General features: G+C 41.8%; 1 protein-coding gene across 1 annotated transcript in view; it reads right to left on the reverse strand.

Moving 5' to 3' along the window:
* The window catches only part of LOC117810667 (CUB and sushi domain-containing protein 1-like), a 605,880-nt gene that overhangs the window by 489,395 nt on the left and 95,822 nt on the right, over positions 1 to 20,663 (reverse strand). Inside the window, 2 exon segments of the mRNA XM_034680592.1 lie at positions 16,019 to 16,158; positions 19,900 to 20,055. Coding sequence (XP_034536483.1) covers positions 16,019 to 16,158; positions 19,900 to 19,907 — 148 coding nt within the window. The 5' untranslated portion in view covers positions 19,908 to 20,055.

Here is a 20,663-nt window from a genome sequence, read left to right on the forward strand (position 1 = left end):
AGAGAATCGCTCGCTTTTTGACATTCAAGAAGGACCACTTGAAACTGCTCATAGAAGCAGCTTATTGTCTAATGCGCTGAAGAGGCTTCTGAATAGACTTGAATCCATTTTTGCCGCCTAAATGTGACAGAATCAGACTAAATGCTGAAAACCAAACAACTACTCTGAAAAACACACATAACTACTCAGAAAAACAAAGCTAGGCTAACAAATTCAGAGCAGGACTCAAGATGAGCGAGCAGACAGACAGACAGAGAAGCCGTGTTATTTACCCATCATTGTCAGACAGAAGTAAACGATTGCTGTTCAGATTTAATGGCCTGTAAAGGACACTGCAACAATTTTCATACACCTTTAAGAGTGTTTGTGTGTGTGTGTGTGTGTGTGTGTGTGTGTGTGTGTGTGTGTGTGTGTGTGTGTGTGTGTGTGTGTGTGTGTGTGTGTGTGTGTGTGTGTGTGTGTGTGATCGAGGGGAAAAAAGGGGCAGAGTGTGTTGAAGTGTGTGTACAGCTGATATTGCAAAGGCTGGAGTCCTTTTACAGCCTTTCCTTTATTATTCCCTTATCACACCGCTTAAGGCCTTCCCTCCCTCCTTCTCCCCTGTTTTTTCCTCCTTATTCTTCTTCTTCTCCCTGCTTCCTTTACCTACTCCCCCCCTCCTTCCCCACTCCTCACCATTTCTCCTCAATCTATCCATCCATCTCTGTGCTCTCCTCTCCCGCTGACAGGGTGATATTGCTCAGTCTACACTTTGAGACGTAAGCGAGGCATGAAAAACCTGAGCGCTTCAGATTTACCCGTTTTAATCCATTTCTTTTTTTTATACTACAATTGATGACTTCTTTGGGATGCTTCCCCCAACCTATGTTATTTAATTTAGTTTAATACAATTCAATTTGATTTGATTTAGTTTTCCACTGGATTTCAGTGGATAAAATCCGTCTATTTCCCTTCAGGATGGCACAAGGAAGCATCGGTAATAAAGCACATTGTGGTCTTTAATGGAAACAAATAAAAGCTAAATTTAACTAGAAACAATTTAACAGCCATTATGTGCTTAGTAGGTTTCCTGGCCTTTGGACCCTGGAAACTCATTTCAAACCTTTTTGTGCAGTTTAAACACAGTTAAAAGGCTTCTCTTTCCATCCATCGCTCTATCCACTCCCTCGCTCTCTTCCTTTCCTCTCCTGTGCTGCCGTTATGAAGCTACCTTGTGAAAAGCCTTCAACAAATCTGCAATCGCCTCAGACAGTCACTTAACCAGCCTGTAACATAACCAATCAGGCAGCAAGTCAGTCAATCAACTTAACAACCGCTCCATCATTATTTAGTAAATCAAAGTGACAGTCAGTCAGTCAGTCACTCTGCCAACCTGCGGGCCAGTTTCTCACCTCCTCCCTTCCTCTCTCCCTCTCTCCCTCTGTCTCCCCTGTAGGGCAGTGCTGCAGTGGCACAGTGTACCACGGGAGCTTTTCAGCAGCGCTCTTATGATGTTGGTTTCCACAAGCTAACATCTATTAACACCCTCCCGCTTCCTCCTCTCTCCCCTCTCTCTCTCTTTCCCAATCTCTCCTTCAGCCTCTGCATCCTCCGTATCCTTGCTTTGTGCACCACGGGACCTTTTTTTTCTTTCTGCCAAGTCCTTGTGATGTAGGTTCAACACTGCTAGCGACCATTACCGATCATTAAAAATGGATAGAATAAGAATGATGCTACTGGAGCGACGATAGCCTGTGGCTAATGCATTTATACTCAGACGTACACACACAAACACACGGATGCTTGCTTCAGAATGCATCAACACAAATACAGACACAACATCCTGGTTGATAATGTGGACGGGAAATAAGTCTTCTTAACAATAGTCAAGGGCACACACACGCACGCACGCACGCGCGCGCACACACACACACACACATCCTCCATGTTTTAACACTGCAATGCATGTGCTCATTTGCACACTCAAACTTGCTGTCTTTATCTAAGTAAACCATTTAAATTTCTTCAAATGGTTACACACATACAAGCACCCATTCATGCAAACATGTGTAAACAAGCAAACACTAATACACATCCAAACAAGTAAACAACCAACAAATTCACTTTTGACTCGGAGCACTACATTAATGTGACACATGGCTTGTACAGCTTTCACATGGGTGCACTCACAATAGCTGTGTGCACACATGCACGCTCACACACACTCTCACACTCACACTCAAGATGCACAGATGTAGTGACACAAACACACTTTCAGCTTACGCATGGACATTTACACACAAAGGTGCACTCAAGCACAAAATAATCCCCTCACTACCTCCTTAAACACACACACAGGGACACAGACACAGACACACACACACACACACACACACACACACACACACACACACACACACACACACACACACACACACACACACAGGCGCACATAGACACACAGATCTAACCCTAACCCTAAGCACTTTTCTCTTGAAGGCCGAGACAAACACTTACACCCACACACTGTTTATTCTTTAAAGTGAATCATCTCCTGCAGACTTTTCAACTTTCTACAGACAGTGATACAACATTCGCACAGTTTGCCGTGCAGTGAACCCACTAATGTGAGTGACAGCAGCTTCAAAACACAGGACTGCTCTGTAGATAAGTGGAGTACACGTAATTTGAGTGGGAAAAAAAACAAGGAGAGATGGAGTGAGATGCAAAGTTGTTGTCAGTAATAAACAATCTGAACCTTTTGCCAACCAGGAGAGTAATTATGACCGTGGCTCTATGTGTGTCTTCGTGTGTGTGTGTGTGTGTGTGTGTGTGTGTGTGTGTGTGTGTGTGTGTGTGTGTGTGTGTGTGCGCGCATGTGTCTCACTGTCTCGCACTCTCCCCTAAAATCACATTAATGGATGAAAGTAGCTTCTGCTGCTGCTGACTCGTCGCTTTGAAATGGAAATGTAACTCATTGGCTCCATATGTAGAGCGCACATACACACACAGCCAAATAATACACGGCACACACACACACACACACACACACACACACACACACACACACACACACACACACACACACACACACACACACACACACACACACACAGCGTAGGTGTGCTGTAACATTGTCACACACACACACTATGCCCCTAAACCATGGAACTAAGTGAGAGAAAAGCAGAAATAACACTAATGTAACATTAACAGACACATTAGCCCGCTTAATGCTAGCCCGCTAGCCAGCCATTAGCCTACAGCTTATAGAAAATGTCATGCTAACGCAGGCAAAGCTGAAAAAATAAAGCAGTGCAAGTGCTACATTAACTGACACATTAGCGTCTATATTCTGAGGACAGCAGCACTAAAGCAGACACTCAGATGTAAAGCTGCAGGCTGCTACACAGACACTCTCATTCAGATGCATACAGGAGCTTCATTCAAGCTTAAGAAAAAACGTCTCCATGCTGCTTTAGTGTCCTTGAGCAAAGGCACTGCCTCTTTCTCAGCTCCCCCAAGCTGACCCTGCTCTCTCATCAAAGAGTGATTTTCCCTACCTGGATCAGTAATTACCATTTTACTTTTATCTGTGTTATTTTAGCTTGCTAGCCCAGGGATACGCCTTATTACAGAATAGTTTTACATTCACACCGACAATGGCGCCACATCAGAAAAAGCAGCATCCTCTCTCATTTCAATGAGACCAGAGTGCTGACGCAGTGAGGCCACCACTGCAGAGACCTCCGCGAAAAAAGTAGGTGGTCTAGAGAGAAGGTTTAGTGGGTGATTACTAAAATATTAACCCTTCAATACAGTGACTAGCAATTTGATTGAAGTGACAACACCACTGACACTTAGGCAGATTTATACTTCTAAGCCCTTAGCAGGGGCATAAGCACCACGTACTTCTGCATCGATGTGTCCGTGTCGCGCTGCAATTCCCCGCCGAAACGTTTGAGGTCAGTGCGGTCTCTCTGATAGCCAGTCGCCTGTATCCGGCCCCACTACGATCTCTGTTTACCTTTCCATAGCGATTCAGAGTGTTATGTTAATCTACAGCTGTTACATGTTTATTGTTTATCATGCAGACATGATTACATGGAAGAATTGAGAGGAGGAGATGTAATACACGGACCATGTGTGGCTGATGAGCCGGGATCCCGGAAGTGCTGTTAATGCGGGAAATATAAGCCGCAGAGGTGGCCAATCACAGGGCTTGCGGTCCGCGTTGATTCTACGCGTAGACCTCTCCGTAGGTACGGGAGCTACGTGGACCCCTATCATAGGCTACGCCATTGATTCGAGGTACAAGTATAAATCAACCTTTACTTTTGGTCCGTCCATGGTTTAGACAAACTTAAGAAGTTGATGTAGCCTTTGCGATATCACCAATTGGTTTGGCGCCATGTCTTTGACATTCTGACTGTCACCATGTTGTTGTTGTTGTTGTTGTTGTTGTTGTTGTTGTTTTCTGAGTCAAAAGTGATGACAGGGTGGATACACATACAGAAGATAAGTCTCTACCCTGGTTGACAGGTTACCGTGGTGGTAACTTTTAAATCACAGGTAAAACAAACCCACCTTTATTGTCCATTTGACTCCAAATAGGACCATACCTTTCCCAGTGAGCATCATACTGTGTTAAAGGAAACTAACAACTACTAAATGAGACCATAAACTCAACATGGAAATGTGTACTGAGGTAATAAATCATAAGATAAATGGGTTTATTTTCCCACCTGGAATCAAATGTTCTAACCTTTGTTGCAATCAGTGACATTGTCCTCTGCTGGCTGTTAAAGAATACAGGTACATGCACTTTTGTAAAGGCTTCCCTTCTGCAAGGCTTTGGTCTCTTATGCACAGTCTACACTCTGAACAAGACGCCTTACTTGATGTTTAGCCTAATGGTTAAGTTGCATGCTCATATAGCAGGCGGCCTGGATTTGATTCCAGCCTGCGGCCCCTTCCCCACATGTTACTCCCCCACTCTAGCCCAGTTTCCTACGCAATCCACTGTCCTCTCCTCTATCCATAAAGGTGTAAAAAGCCTCAAAAATACTACTTTAAAAATGAGCACTGTCAGCATTAATGGGTTAATATTTCCCATTAAGGCCTGAAGTTAACATGTTATAGTTTTTAAATTGCCTGGTTCTTTTTTCTTTTTGGGATACCACAGTTAAGCTGCTGCAGCAACTCTTGCTACCTGCTGCCACTGTGATGGAAAACAACGACTCCACTGCACTTTTGAAAGGCACATTTCACTTTAAAAACTCCCTGACAGCTCAGTTAACAAATCAAAAGTAATATACACTTGTCAAGCAGAATTAAAATGTCCCAGAAGTATGTTGAGTTTGAGGTACCACATAGAGGCTAAGCATACAGGTGCAGCTATTTAGACTGATGTCTGCAGGTTATCACACCATGAAAGGCAGCAGTGCACTTTTTGGAGTACGTATATCGCCTCAGACCTGTGGATGAGACACTTTGAAGCAAAGGTTGGTGTTTGTGTGAAAGCTTTTATGCAGCTGTCTTGGCCAGAAGTCCCCTTTAAAAGAGAATTTGTATCTCAATGGGAATATTCCTGCTAAAAGAAAGGTTGAATTAAATTAAAAAGAAAATAAATTGTGGTTTCAGACTGTGGTGTAGCAGTGCAGCATTTATTTGAATAATAAATCTAAAAGTCGATAGTACACTTCATTGGATTAATTCCCAAATCAAGGCACTGATAAGATTTTCTTTACACTGTTAATAAAAGCTTAAAAAATGGTTTTATGATGCTAAATAATGAAAATTTAAACATGTTTGACTTTTAAATGTGAGTAATCGTGAATTAGAAAATTCATCATTTGACATCTGTAGTTTAGATAAATACTACACATAAAAAATTACGTACAAGCTAGTGGTTAAACGTCTTTGTCTTGTTGAATTCAGTTTGAGTCATTTGTAACTCCAGCTCAACTGTATAACCCTCCCACTGTAAAGACATTATAGCTAGTATGAAATAGTGTGCCAGGGTGTACAGTATATCTGGCCTGACCTCAATCCGCACTTCATTTTCAATCCCTTCTTTTCTCAATGCTGGGATATTGTCTTTCAATGATGACAACCGCCAATATGTTTCACAATTGAAGCACCATAAAAGGCAAACCCTGCCAGAAGAGAGATGGAGAAGAACTAAATCTTTCTGCGTTGACTCGCTGTCGGTGCAGAGGTAACAGTGCTCCAGTACAGTACAAGGTTGTGAAGTTGTGAGAGGAGTAATGAGTGATGTCTGAGCACTTGAACTTTAAATGAATCAGACTAGACCTCAATTTTATGCAAACATGGACCTGTCGATGTGCTGCACCGTGTTTTTTAAGTGTACTTCTCCACTACCAGAATGCACTGCTCAGCCCTTACCATAGTAAGCGAACGTGAAAAAAGTGGGAATGATGCACTTCACTGGAAATGGTCAAAAAAATCTACCATAACTGTTGATGTTCTGTGTAATTTGTCAAATTAAATTTGGATATTGGTTTTCATGGATGTCTTGTAGCCGCACCGACTGATCTTTCATTATGGACTCGTGTTGAGAGGTTCATTTCATGCTTATTTTTAGCGCAGGCTGGCTGAGTAATCCTGTGTTATGAAATAACCCTCAGCTCCCACCACAGCGAGGCGTCTGCACCACAAGGTCCAGAAAAACAGCAACAAATTGCTGTGAAAAAGTGTCCGTACCACAGGATCTATACCAGACAAATGCAGCGTTTTAATCCATGATTGAAACTGGAACTCCTACATGTTGCAGCACATACATCATCAGGGATATGGTTGGAGTTTCAGCAGACAGTGGATATTAATTCACATGCTGGATGTAGGTTTACAGCACAAACAGTAGAGAGATGGATGTGTTGGTCTCTTGTAATTGGGTTTAAAGACATCAGTAAAAGAAAAAAAACGGTGGTCGTGAGAAAGAGCCTGATGAATACACTAGACACTTAATCATGCATACTAATGGGTGCTAAAACCCAACTGGACCATGCAACAGCACTTTTACGATCTTCCTAATTCTAAGCTGTGTCATGCTTTTTCGTATGATATACACATGCTCTTTTATTCCCCCGTTTCATGCTTTCTGCTCTGATCTTAAATGACAACTAGATGTCAGATTGTGCTGCGTGCAATGTAGTATTTACTGCACGCATGAAATATTTGAGTCCAGTCATTAATATCAGCAGATTTTAGAGCTCCTCTTTTGCCCAGGGGTTTTCGGTCAGCCCGGTGGATTTCCCTCAGTATCTGAGGTATAAATTCAAGGTGGACAGGGTTATGATGTCATTACTTAATGCCAGACATTACTAGCCGAGCAGCACAAGATGGAAAAGTCATTTCTGATTAATCGTGTCTGCTGGGGAATACATTTTCATTTTCTCTTTCACTTTGTCTCCCGGTGCATGGCAGTCCCTCTCCTTCCTCTCTGTCCAAATGTCTCTTTAACACACTTTCTCTGATCTCTGCCTCTATCTCAATCTCTCTCTCCTTCCTCTCTCTCTCTCTCGGAGTCTTCATGCATATTCTCTGCTGCCCTCTCCCCCTGCGTTAGTCCACAGTATGTAGGCCAGGGCTCTTTTAAAAGTTCTGTCATTTGAACACTATAAAGATGGATTACCCGCTCATTTTCAAGCCAGTATGGATGCCTAAAAAAAACGTCTTCTTCTTTCCAGCATCTCAGGCATAATGACCCGTGTATCCTTAATATGTACATTGCCTGTCCTGCTCTTTGGGATTATCAGAAGCACCGTTTCACTTCATAGATTCTGCACCTATATAAAGTACATACATATATTCACAATCTTGAAATCTAAATATGTAAAAGAAATGGTTCATTGCTCCCAGTATTTATTATCTCTCCTTGCTGCTCGCTCACTCTCTTTTTTCTCTCTCTCTCTCTCTCTCTCTCTCCATCTCTACATATCTTTCTTACACACACATGCAACACACACTCTTTGCTCTCTATTGAACCGTGTACTCTGCGGTAGTTAACTGTATTGAAGTATGTGTGTATTCTCTGGTCCCACTGGACAACTAGGAGGACCCTCAAGTACCTGAAAATCATCAGTACTCAATGAGATCCCACTCTTTCTGTTGCAGGTGCACACACACACACACACACACACACACACACACACACACACACACACACACACACACACACACACACACACACACACACACACACACACACACACAGACACACACACACACATGCACTCAGATTCTCCCTCGCTCTTTTCCCAAGCTCAGCGTGTTTGAACTGTGTGTGGTCTTTGGTGTGACAGAGGGGATTCCATTAGGGTAAATGCATTTAAACATCGAACAAAATGTCTCTCTTCTTTGGGTGTGTGTGTGTTTGTGTGTGTGTTTGTTTGTGTGTTTGTGTGTGTGTGTTTGTGTGCATGTTAGTCTGTCTCTCCCACGTAGAGGTGAAAGTTACAAGAGCTCCCATGCTTCTCAAACCCAGGAAGCAGAAAACTATTTTAAAACACACACACACACACACACACACACACACACACACACACACACACATACACACACACACACACACACACACACACACACACACACACACACACACACACACACACACACACACTCACAGACACACACACACACACACACACACACACAAGCAAAGGGAATCCCAAACAAAAATGCTAACACACACATCCTCACACAGGTGGAAGAATTTGATGGGAACTAGAAATAATGCACCATTAACACAGGTAGAGAGTCACACACTAATATGCAGAAGTACACACAGGTGCTTCTGCATATGCAAATGAGACTGTACTGAACAGAGAATCTGGTGAGTTATGAAATCCACACAAAAAGGTACCTGAGCTACTGATATTCAAATAAATCCTTCAGTTTCTTTTTAGACAGCTTCACCTATTCTGAAGCCCAAATATAAGTGAATTAATTCAGTAATGCTTTTCTCTAGGTCCTCCTATTAAACCTTAAAGCAGTACACAAACATTTAAGGTTGTTTTTTATTGCATGTAACCACAATAAAATATTTAATATCAGTCAATAACGATAATTATCATGATAAATATCTAATCGTTATTTCATTTAAATTTTTAGGCAGATTTTAGGTCCTGAGTGAAGGTTGAAGAAACCAGACAGTTTTTTGCTTGTATCTGTATTTTGTTTGTTTCCAGACACAGATACATTATTGTTCTGATTAGTTCACTCCCCTTTAAGATTACTGAGGGTTACGGGCGGAGGGATATTGCTTCCCACAGTTCAGGGAATGCATCATGGTTATTCAGTGTTCAGTTGTACTACGGTTGCGGATGGACATTAAATGTGTCTGAAATGCATGGCAGAAGTTATTTCCGTGTTCTTCCTTTACCCACATCCTGAAAGTAAATTCAACTCAGTGTATCAAGTTAACAGTTAACGCAGAGTCAGCACAGTGTTAGACTAATGACTCTGCTTTGAACTGGTAGGTCGTGAGTTCTCTTCAGTGTCGCTGTCACTCGTTTCAGCTGTGTTCACATTCCACTCCAAACGTCTTTAAGCCCTGCCTACCTCTCACCCTACGACATGATTGGCTGTTCAATGCCGTCTACTTTTTATGTCTAATGTTGGGTGGCAACTAGCATTTAAGGTGCATTAGCTCTCCTCTCCCTTTCCAGTGGTTGGGGTGGTGTAATTACAGGTTCATTTATATCTAATTTGTATCAAACATTTTTATATTTATATTGATAAAAAATTATATATCACAATAATTATCATCATCAACTTATCGCCCAGCCCTACATACAGTACATAAGCACAACAGACTGCTAGTTTGTATCACAGACCACTGTCATGGACACAGCTTTGATCCATCATGCCAGTATGAGTCAGGATGTCCTTTAACGCCACCTTGTAATTGGTTCACTCAAAATAAAATGTCTGAGAGCACGTGACACTGGGGCAGAAAAAAAAGAAGAAAAAGAAACACAGAAGAGCTAACCAACAGAGAAAGAGACCAAATTGAAGATGACACATGAAGTAAACACTAAATGTTCTATGGTGTGAGCTATGGCAGTTTGTAAGGATTGGTTAAGGGAAATGTCAGCAGATGTTGACAGGTATGGTGAAGGAGAACCTCAATCAGTTTAGTGCAGTCATTCATGCAAGCTTGTTCATCATCTCACTTCACCATCAGTGGAAATGTTCAGTTTTATGTGATTCATCAGCTAAGAAGACGGATTGAAAAGAAGGCAATACAGTTCACCATTTCCACTGGAGGAGGTCAAACTGTAGAATCCAACATGCTGTTTTATAGCAGAAGTAAAACCAGCATTAAAAGTAGTCACAGGATTGGGGCGTTGGTGGCCTAGCGGTCTAAGCGTCCCACGTATAGAGGCAGAGGTCGCCGTTTCGACTCCCGGCCAGTCGACCATCCATCACATGTCTTCCCCCACTCTCTACTCCCCACATTTCAAGTCTCTCTTCAACTGTCCTATACAATAAAGGCAAAAAAGCCCCAAAATATAACTTTAAAACAATAAATAAAAAGTAGTCACAGGATTACAGGTATTGCAACAAATAAATAAATAAAACCAAAAAACAACAAGTTACTGTAAGTAAAATGGAGAGAGAGTGGCTGGAGACGCTGCATCAGGATGAGCAGCTTCAGCGTTAATCACCTGCACACAAGCCCGCTCTCTCCCTCTTCCCAGAGCACAGGCATTTGAGCAGGTGTGCAGTAAACTGAAGCAACTATCTGACAACAGAACACTGTACACAACTTTTTCACACATACAACTTTCATGAATCTTCCCACCAGAAACTTTAGCCTTAGTTTTTGTTTAGGCAACTTATCATATTAATGATTCAAGTGTTTGTTCCCAGCACTGATGTGTTGTCTTTTTTTGATCTGAGTTTCAGAGAATACAGCTATCCATCTAAAACTTTCTCCCCCTCAGCTGCTGGATGACTCTATTCAACTAATGCTTGGGCAGGCTAAAGCTGATGTACTTGCACTAGTAAAAGCACAACATAGCAACTGAGCAGTTTGATTAGCATTTGCAAGCTAATCACTAATTTGCATGTAATGTTAGCCAAAGTAAACTATGACTGTAGCTCCACAATGATGAGTGCTGTGCGTTTTTGTCAGGTTGTTTTAACTTGAAAGATGTTCACTTTCACTTGAACAGACAGCGCGCTGAAAAAGAGATGGGACTTTTTTGTTCTTTGTTTGACTGATCTAATGAAAGCCGTTAGCCACTTCCTAAACATAGAGTGCTTGGAGGAGTGCAGTGATTTATTGTACCCAGTCTGCCTGATTGTTGTACAGCTATTCTAGATGTAGCTTGCACGTGGTAAAGACATTAACAACGTAAGAAAACTATGTGCTTGAAATCTGTGTTAAATGCAATAAATACAGAATAAATCTTTATGCTACCAATGATACTGATGGTAGTGATGATGATGATGATGATGATGATGATGATGATGATGATGATGATGATGATGATGATGATGATGATGATGATGATGATAAAGATGGCAGTCATGACAATCAAACATTAGTAGAATAACAAGGGTGAAGTTGTGAACAGACAACTATCAGTCTGACAGGCTCAGAGATGACGGTCTAACATTATAGAGCAGAGAATCTGCAATGCTAATTTTCAGAAAAGGGAAGTGCAACTGGAGGTAAAATTATTACAAAGTAGACCTTAAGTTCAACAGAAAAAAATCCTGCTGTCAATCATACCACTCTGTGAATATTTTTCATGGAAATTGTACACAAAAGCCCTGCTGTTAAATCCTTTGTCGAACACTGATTCATTGGCAGTGGTGACAGGCATTAAAATAACTGTAGAGAAATAATCAATATCCCCCTGATGATGCTTATGTTGTTGTATTAGCTAAACAGAGTCATCAGCATTCACTGCAAAGTTTAAAAACCCCTCATGTGAAAAAACATCCCAATTTTGAAAAAGGAATTCTGGGCCCTGAAGTCATGTAAGTTATTTAGAAATCCATACTTGTGTCAGATTATTGATATTTTTTTAGCAAGTTTGCAAACTTGGCTGGTGACAAGATCAGTGTTAGAATGCTAGGATTTCCTCATGCAATCACAACACACTCACTGCACATGATCTCTTTATATCACACCATGCAGATATGGGGACACTGTTCAGCCTTTAACAATGTATCTGTTTAAATCACTAACACAAGGATTAATCTTTTAATGACAAAGGTTTTACATTTGGCATGTTTTCATTGTTTTTCTACTGCAGCATTTAGTTAAGTGTGCCAGGAGGAGCCAAAGTAGTTAACAAATACATTTATAAAAACCTATATCTGCTTGGAACTACATTAAAGCATGTCATTAAACTTTAATAGAATGTAAATATACTTAATGCTTAATGGCGGACTAAACTTAAATAGCTATTCTTATAAATTCTTCTAAAATATATATAAACACAAGGTCAGCTTACTTAGCTATTCACAAAGCTATCCAACTAATCCCAAGGCATTTTCTCAGGGTGGACCTAGCTGAGGTGTTAGCACAGGACAGGACAGGAGAGTGCAGGTGCAAATAGCAAAACGTCTACACTGGGATGAGATCACATGACAGGAAAAATGTGTTAGCAAGTTACAGTTGGCTAAAAAGGCCATATAGTTGAAAGTTGTTGCGATAGCTCATAGTTGGTAGTTAGAGAAAAAAACTAAACACAGAGTAAATTCAGAGTGTGTTTGTCTAAGGTCAAGGATGGAACTTGGTGTACACTCCAGACTTCCAAATGCACACAAATAAACTTCTGATTAATAGGAGTGGTAAATAAAGTTGAATTTATTTAACTTATTTCATGATTTCTTCATGGGAACATCTTCCACACTTCTGCATGTCTGACTTTCTCAGATGAATGTACCTACAGTGAATTTGGATTGGATAGAAAGCTCTGTTTTAATTAGCTTTTTCCTCACCCACAGGAACAGTGTGTGCGTGTGTGTAAGTGTATGTGAGGGAGTGTGTCTGCCTCCCGTGTGTTATATTAGTATGCCAAGCAGGGGGACAGACAGCCAGTTCCAATATCTTGTTGTTTGGCATTGATTCAATGTCAGCTAATTGTCACCGTGCACATGTATCTCTGGGTATGTATTAGTGTATATGTGTGTGTATATGTGTGTGTGTGTGTGTGTGTGTGTGTGTGTGTGTGTGTGTGTGTGTGTGTGTGTGTGTGTGTGTGTGTGTGTGTGTGTGTGTGGATGCATTAGGGTCTTTATGTCCTCGTAAGGATGAAAACATTAAAAAGCTTTGGAAATGGACACATTTAATCAGTCCTTCTTTTGAAAGGGAACGAAAATAAGTCGCTGAAGTGTCCTGAGTTTGTGTGTGTGTGTGTGTGTGTGTGTGTGTGTGTGTGTGTGTGTGTGTGTGTGTGTGTATGCGTGTGTGTGTGCGTGTGTGTGTGTGTGTGTGTGTGTGTGTGTGTGTGTGTGTGTTCATTTTTCTTAAAGTGAATAAGTGAGTGTGTCAGCAATTTACAAATCGCTTCATAATCCTGGTCGGTGTCTAAAATGAAGTTCTCTGACATGTTATTCTCATCAGTGTGTGTGCCAAAACTGTCTCTTGTACAGTCCCCTGCAGAGTGAAGTTAACAATATATCAATTAAATAAGCACTAGCTGGGTTTTATGGGAATTAACATCACAGTCGGACAGTTGGACGTTTCTTGTCTGAAACCACCTGTGGATGAATGAGCTGGACATTTTTTGATAAAGAATCACAATTTGGCAGCCAGATAAATGAGTAGGATAGGTGACTGAAATCCCTTTTTTTAACATCAGTATCAAATGAGCATCATCCACATTTAACAAGGTTTTTTAAATGGATAATTACTACATGACTCATGTTGCTCATTCTTAAGTGTTAAATAACTCTATAGTTTATTTAACTGGCAATTAGTTAACTTTTGATTATTGTGTTTCTGTGCTTGTAACAAGTAGTGATGAGAAAAATAAACCAGAGCATAAACATAATTTCAAATCTCTCAAGGAACTGATTGAGATTTTATTACTAGACTAATGAAATTCTGTGAAATAGGAGTTTTTCCTCCCTCTTTATGGGGCTTGTGTTGTGTTTGTGCTCTTCACTACTTCTCTGAAGATACCTGACTTTTTATGACATTTTTAAGTGACATTTGCAGACAATCAATAATTAGTTGTGTGTTGGAATTTAAAGTGCAACATCTCATTTGAAAGGCTGGCAACCATCTGGGGCTTCAGGTTTGACAAAATAAATTATTCCCACCCTCCGTCTGTCTTTCCAGATGTCTAGCTGCCCTTTAATTTTCTCTGACTCTGTTTTTGTTCGGTGTGTCTGACTCTCCTGCGATTTAAATAGCTGCTGGTATTCTGCACAACACACTGTAATGATGCGACATGGTAAAGAGTAATTTGTAGTCATGATTGGGGAATTTCGATGAAGACGAATTTAACAAGTTCATCACGTTAAATTCTTTAAAATTGAGAAGGATATTCCGTCTTCCGTACAACTGCTGATGATTTTGCATAAAGAGAAATTTGACGAGAGATTCAAACTTGAAAAAAACAAGCAGCAAACACACAAACAAGCATGTGATCACAGGTAACAACCAGCCGTTGTTACAATCATAAAATGCTTTAACGCAACATATTTAGGCTATACCATCAATGCACTCATTTCTCCCACAATTTCACAAATCCCTGCTCTCCAGGTCAACAACCTGCAGAGCAGAGAATATTTAAAGACAGCCTCACCAAAAAAACACACACACACGTATGCGCAGACAATATAAAGGCACATTATGTTACACTCAGTGTTCAGGGAAAAGCAACAGAGTAACATACCGATACACAAAAACAATTATCAGGAATCTGAACACTGCTCGGAACCATTTTCTCCTTTATCGCAGAGGGAGGGAATCTGACAGATGAGTACATGTGTTTGTGTGTGCGTGAGAGAGAGATAGATAGAAAGAGAGAGAGAGAAATAGAGAGGGACAAGCAGTGAGAACGAGAGGGAAGAGAAGAGCACACAGAGAAGCTATTGATAAACAGAGTAACAGTAACGCTCCTAGAGAATGAGGGGAATGTTAACACTTTGCTCTCTATCAATCCATCAGAGCCTCACCAACACTGACCTGCTGCTGAAACACAGCATCAACCCCCAGTTAGACCATCGCACTCTACAGCCAACAACACAGCTTTTATACTATGAGTGTGTGTGCAAAAGAGTATGTGTGTGTGACTCCACAAAATCATATTATACTATGAGCATGGGATTTCCTCTCTTCATGCCCTGCGGATGAAATTTCACCCCATTTCTCAGTCTGACTCTCTCTGTGTAATGTAGACAGCAACACAGGATATTGAGTAAGTTTCCTAACAAGACTTGTAACTGTTTCTGGTTCAGGTGACCCCACGTTACTGTGTACACCTGGAATCAACTGCACTTATCTGATTGAAGGGTTTTGAAATCTATTTTTAACTTCACCAACATCTGCACAGCACATAGGCCTAAAATGAGCATGCCCACACTGTTCCCCAGATGTGATGTTGTGTCCAAGTTGGGCACTGCACTCTCTTTGTCACTCTCGTGTGCACACACTCAATAAGTGACTGTGCCTGCATATACAATATATAGGCTGGCTCTCATTCTCCCTTTAACAACCCTTTTTCTCCGTTTCACGCGTACGCATAAGGACGCACACACGCTATCACATGAGCGAAGAGCGCAAGCACACACACACCGCAGAACTCAGTGTGTCTCTCTCACACATAAACACACACACACACACACCAGTAGTGTCCGCAGCTACGGAACAGCACGAATTAACCAGCCTTCTCTCTCTCTCTCTCACTCGCGCGCGCTCACATACACGCACACACACCGACCTGCGAATGTTCTGAGCCAAACGCTCGCGCACACATGCACGAGCATGCGCGGAGGCACGCACTCAAACACGCAGACAGATCTAAAACCCTCCAAAACTCACCCTTGGACGAGGAGAAATCCCCGAAGAGGAGCCCCAGCAGGAGGAGAAGCGGGAGGTCGCGTCTCAGCCTGCCCGTCTTCTTCACGTTCAGCCTCCTCCTCATCAGCTGCATCTCCGGCGCTCCCAAATCCGTCATTTTGCTGTGAAATAAATCCAAGCTGGCTTATTTGGAAAGCCTTCTTCTCCCCACCTTGCCGCTCTGCTTGGCTGAAGGAAGCGGAGGGGGGGTAAAAGAGGACGGCCGCCCCCCTCCTCCTTTTTTCTTTCGTTTTTATACAAAAAAAAAAAAGAATGAGACCCGAGGATCAATCACGAATATCCCACACACACATGTCCATGGTAGCGCCTGGACAGGATAACCGGTGACGGGTTGATGGTCTGAGATCGGGCAACACGCTGCTGGTGTGAGCTGTCATAGCAGAGACCGGAGGAGCGGAGGAGAGAGAGAGAGACAGAGAGACAGAGAGATGAAGAGATTCAGTGAAGGAGAGGAGAGAGGTGGCTGGTAGGTCCGCACAGCACAGCTAGCGAGCGACGACTGAGAGAGAGAGAGGGAGAGAGAGAGAAAGAAAGAGAGAGAGAGGGTGAGAGCAGAGGAGAGGGAGGCAGACGCAAAGAGAGCGAGAGAGGGGAGAGTAGGAGGGAGGAAGTGAAGAATCTGGAGGGAAAGTGGAAGATCGAGGGGAAGAGTAGGAGGAAAGAAGGGAAGAGGCAGAAAAGAGTTACTGAAAAGAAGGAGGGAGGAAGATGGGGCAGAGGGGAGAGAGATGGGTTGAGAAAAGGGGGTACGTGAGGGGAGGCTTACAGAGGACAGCCAGGAAAGGTAATAAGTACATACATAAGTGGGAATGACAAAAGGAGGAAGAAGTGATGAAGAATGAAAGAGAGACTTATTAAGGAAGATAGAAAGAGGGAGGAAGAAAAACAGATGAATGGATGAAAACAGGAGACAGGGAAGACAGAAAAGGTGGGGAGGGCAGGAAGCATGAAGGGGAGATGGGAGGAGTTGTTAGGGAAGACAGAGGGAGAGGTGGAGCAAGAAGTGATGGATGAAATGAAAGAAATAGAGAGAAAGAGGGAGGAGATGAATGAAAGGGGGGAGGGGGAGTTGGTAGGATATATCTGAAGAGGTGGAACGGAGGATAGGGTGAAAGGTTTGGTACAGAGAGAAAGGATAAAAAGTTGAAGGGAGGGAAGGAAAAGAGAAAGACAAGAGGGAAATAGAGTAAAAGAAGGGGGAAAGGAAATAGGGAAAGCATAAGGAGGAAGGACAGATGGGGGAAGGATGATAATAGAGAAAAGGGAGGAGAGGGGAAGTTAGAAATAAAAGTATACAGGTAGAACAGGAGAAGAGAAAGAGAAAAGGTAGAGGAGCAGAGGCTGACTCAGGAAAAAGATAGAGGGAATGAGAGGGAGGGTGAACAGAGGGATAGGATGAAGAATGAGGAGCAAAGAGTTTTCAGGAGAAGAAAGAGAGAGTGACCAATTTCATGAAAGAGTTAGGAAAGAGGTTGGTAGAGAAAGAGAAGAGAAGTATGGGAGAAGGAGGAGAATAAGGGATTAGGAAAGGGGGTGAAAAGAAAGGATGGAGTTGTAGGTGAATGGGGGAAGGGGAGTCATCGGAATTAAGGTGTGAAAAAAGGAAAAGGTTGATGAAAAACAGCGAAATGAAAAAGAGAGAGGTTGAGGAAAAGGACTGTATGGACAGAAAAAGGGGTAAACAAACAAAAACTCATGTCATACACTTCAAAGCACATTCCCAGACGTGATGCTAAAATACATCACACTCTACCTCTTGCCAATCAATCTCAGTGCCATATAAACACCAACCTCATTCTCTCATCAGTATACGTGCGTGTGTATGAGTGTGTGTGTGTGTGTGCACCCCAAACGGAGCCACAAGCCAGTTATTGATCCCCGGTCTCTGGTGGCATGTGCAGAGGATCACACTAACAAGATTACAACGCTACAAACACGACGTGGAGACTTAGCCCGCTGAGCCGCCGAGACGACCAACAGCAGCAACATTTAGAGGCAAAATGCAAATTACACGTCACTCCCAATTTGGCCCATTACAGTTTTTCACAGCAGGTGTCACCCACTACTTTCACACAACGAAAACAAAAGCCAGAGAGTGGGTGCTCCAAGTAAAGAATCTGGAAATATACAGATAGCTAGAGTGACATCACTTCTAGTTATCTGGGAGTGTTTTTAAACCAGGATTACAACATGCAAAATGTTTAATGTAATCATAACAGAGGAAATTTGCTACATATAATATATAAGTCTGATAATAACTTTGTATTTCAGCAGAACAGTAGTTTTCTTATCTTTAGTGAAAACTTTCAGTTCTGTTTTTAAAGTTGCGAAGGTTATTGGCTGAAATTCGGAGCATCTAACACTTTATTGTGCACAGCATTCTGGTGAATGTTTCTGCAGCAATTTGTGATTGAAATTTAATCATTTCAAAAAAGACTGTAGTCTACCGTGTACTTTAAATAACAGCCAAACATGAACCCTGTGGGGACTTGATCACATGTGATCCACTGAGGGGGCACCAGATAGGGCATTTATTTACCCATGGATCTGTTGCATTTACATATCAGAATTATCTGGAAACACTGCTGCTTAAGCTTGAAAAAATAGCCTACTGAATTTGCGCTAATCCTCGCTTTGCTTCAGACCCCCAAACGGTCCCCTCGGGTGCTTCGACCACATGTTACAGGATTAATAGGCTACAGCAGCTTGATATTGCTTTAAATAGTTTCATAATAGATTTGTTGCTAATCTCCCGCCATGTTAATCCATGCTGTTTTTGTTCCACTTGGCAACCGCCTTCCTTCTTGTTCCGAGTTAACCATCTCAACTTTGATATCAATGCCTTTGTGTGTACGTATCGGGTTAATATGGTATGTGTGTGTCTGGAAGTTCTGCTGCATGTTATTATGGGTGTGTGTGTGTGTGTGTGTGTGTGTGTGTGTGTGTGTGTGTGTGTGTGTGGGTTGAGCCATTTCACAGCATTACTGTGAGTCATCCATCAAGCTGGTAGCTCTCTGTGCATTGGGCTAGTTTAGTCATTTTATATATATTTATATAAAACGGTTCTTTTTTCTTTTTCTTAACATCTTCTGGTGGGAGTCTTTGTAACAGCATACGCTCCTAAAGACACCGTCGTTTCAACCTCAGGGTGATGGGGGGCGGGGGGTTCACAAAACACACATCTGCTGCAACTCAACAGATATATAGGGAGCCGCAGAGACAGGACATGGACAGATACATGCAAACATGGATTGACACTATACAGGTAGAGATATATAAGAGATACACAGAGATAAGAGAGTTATATCATAAAGCTTGATGAGATATATATATATGGATAGATGGATAGATGGATAGATAGATGGATGGATGGATGGATGGATAGATGGATAGATGGATAGATGGATAGATAGATAGATAGATAGATAGATAGATAGATAGATAGATAGATAGATAGATAGATAGATAGATAGATAGATAGATAGATAGATAGATAGATAGATAGATAGTCAACAATTAGTTATCCATAAACAGTCACTAACCAGCCGCATACAGAACTACAAGAAGAGAGAGGGGGCATGTATTCAGCACCATGGACAGCGTCTATATCTGTGTGTAGCTAGGCTGCCATCTACTGGTCATCAATAGTTTTCAGAAGCACTTAAACTTTAGAGAGAAGGGGAAAAGTGAGGGAAAGTAGGAGTTTCTAAGAATAAGATTCATTCTTAGTTTACATTGCTGATCATAAATCCCTGAATTATAAGAATATAAATAAGACTAATATATAATTAAATGGGATGTACAGGTAGACCCTTTTTTTCCAGAAGAACAAAAAAACTTACTTGTGCATTTGGCAGCCTTCACATTATTGCTGACACAGTCCTTCAGAAGAGTATGATGCTCCACAGAGAAACAACTAGGACTGCATCATCTCAGGTGTGACTGGGTTTACAGTACCAGGTGCCAGCTCAGCAGTAGAGTCCCCTCTCCATTCACATCTATGGCAGACAAAAAAAAACACAAGCACAACAAATACAGATTATGCGGGTGTTCAGAAGCAGCCCAGGTTTATACTGTAGCTTGGGGCTGGGCTCTGATGTGTGTACTACTCTAAAGAACATCTCTGAAATAGTGTAAAGGTGTGTTTTTTCATTGAGTGGGAGCTACAATACGCCTGAGGACCGGCTTTGCTGTAATGATATGGTTACAGCAGTTATAACGTTAAGCAGGAGGTGCAGCCAAGAATAGTTCTGCAATAACAAGCACAAGCTGGTGATTCAACTTCAGATCTGTACTGTAAAGGCAATGCAATAACGCTAAATCTAAAGTCAGTAACCACGGAAACCTTATATTGTCCCTCTACCAACATATATACACTGAGAACTAATGAAATAATCTCAGAGTTTTGTATTTAATTGTGGGAGGACACAACAGATGAAAAAGAGATACTTTCATCTGCCCTCTATTGCATATAAAACCAACAGCAAAGCGTGTGTGTGTGTGTGCGTGTGTTTGTGTGTGTGTGTGTGTGTGTTAGTGTGTGTGTGCTTGTGTGTGTGCGTGCGTGCGTGTGTGAGGAATAAATAGCAAAACAGTGTCTGTACTG

This window comes from Notolabrus celidotus, chromosome 3 (assembly GCF_009762535.1).
Source record: "Notolabrus celidotus isolate fNotCel1 chromosome 3, fNotCel1.pri, whole genome shotgun sequence".
NCBI classification, from domain to species: Eukaryota; Metazoa; Chordata; class Actinopteri; order Labriformes; family Labridae; genus Notolabrus; species Notolabrus celidotus.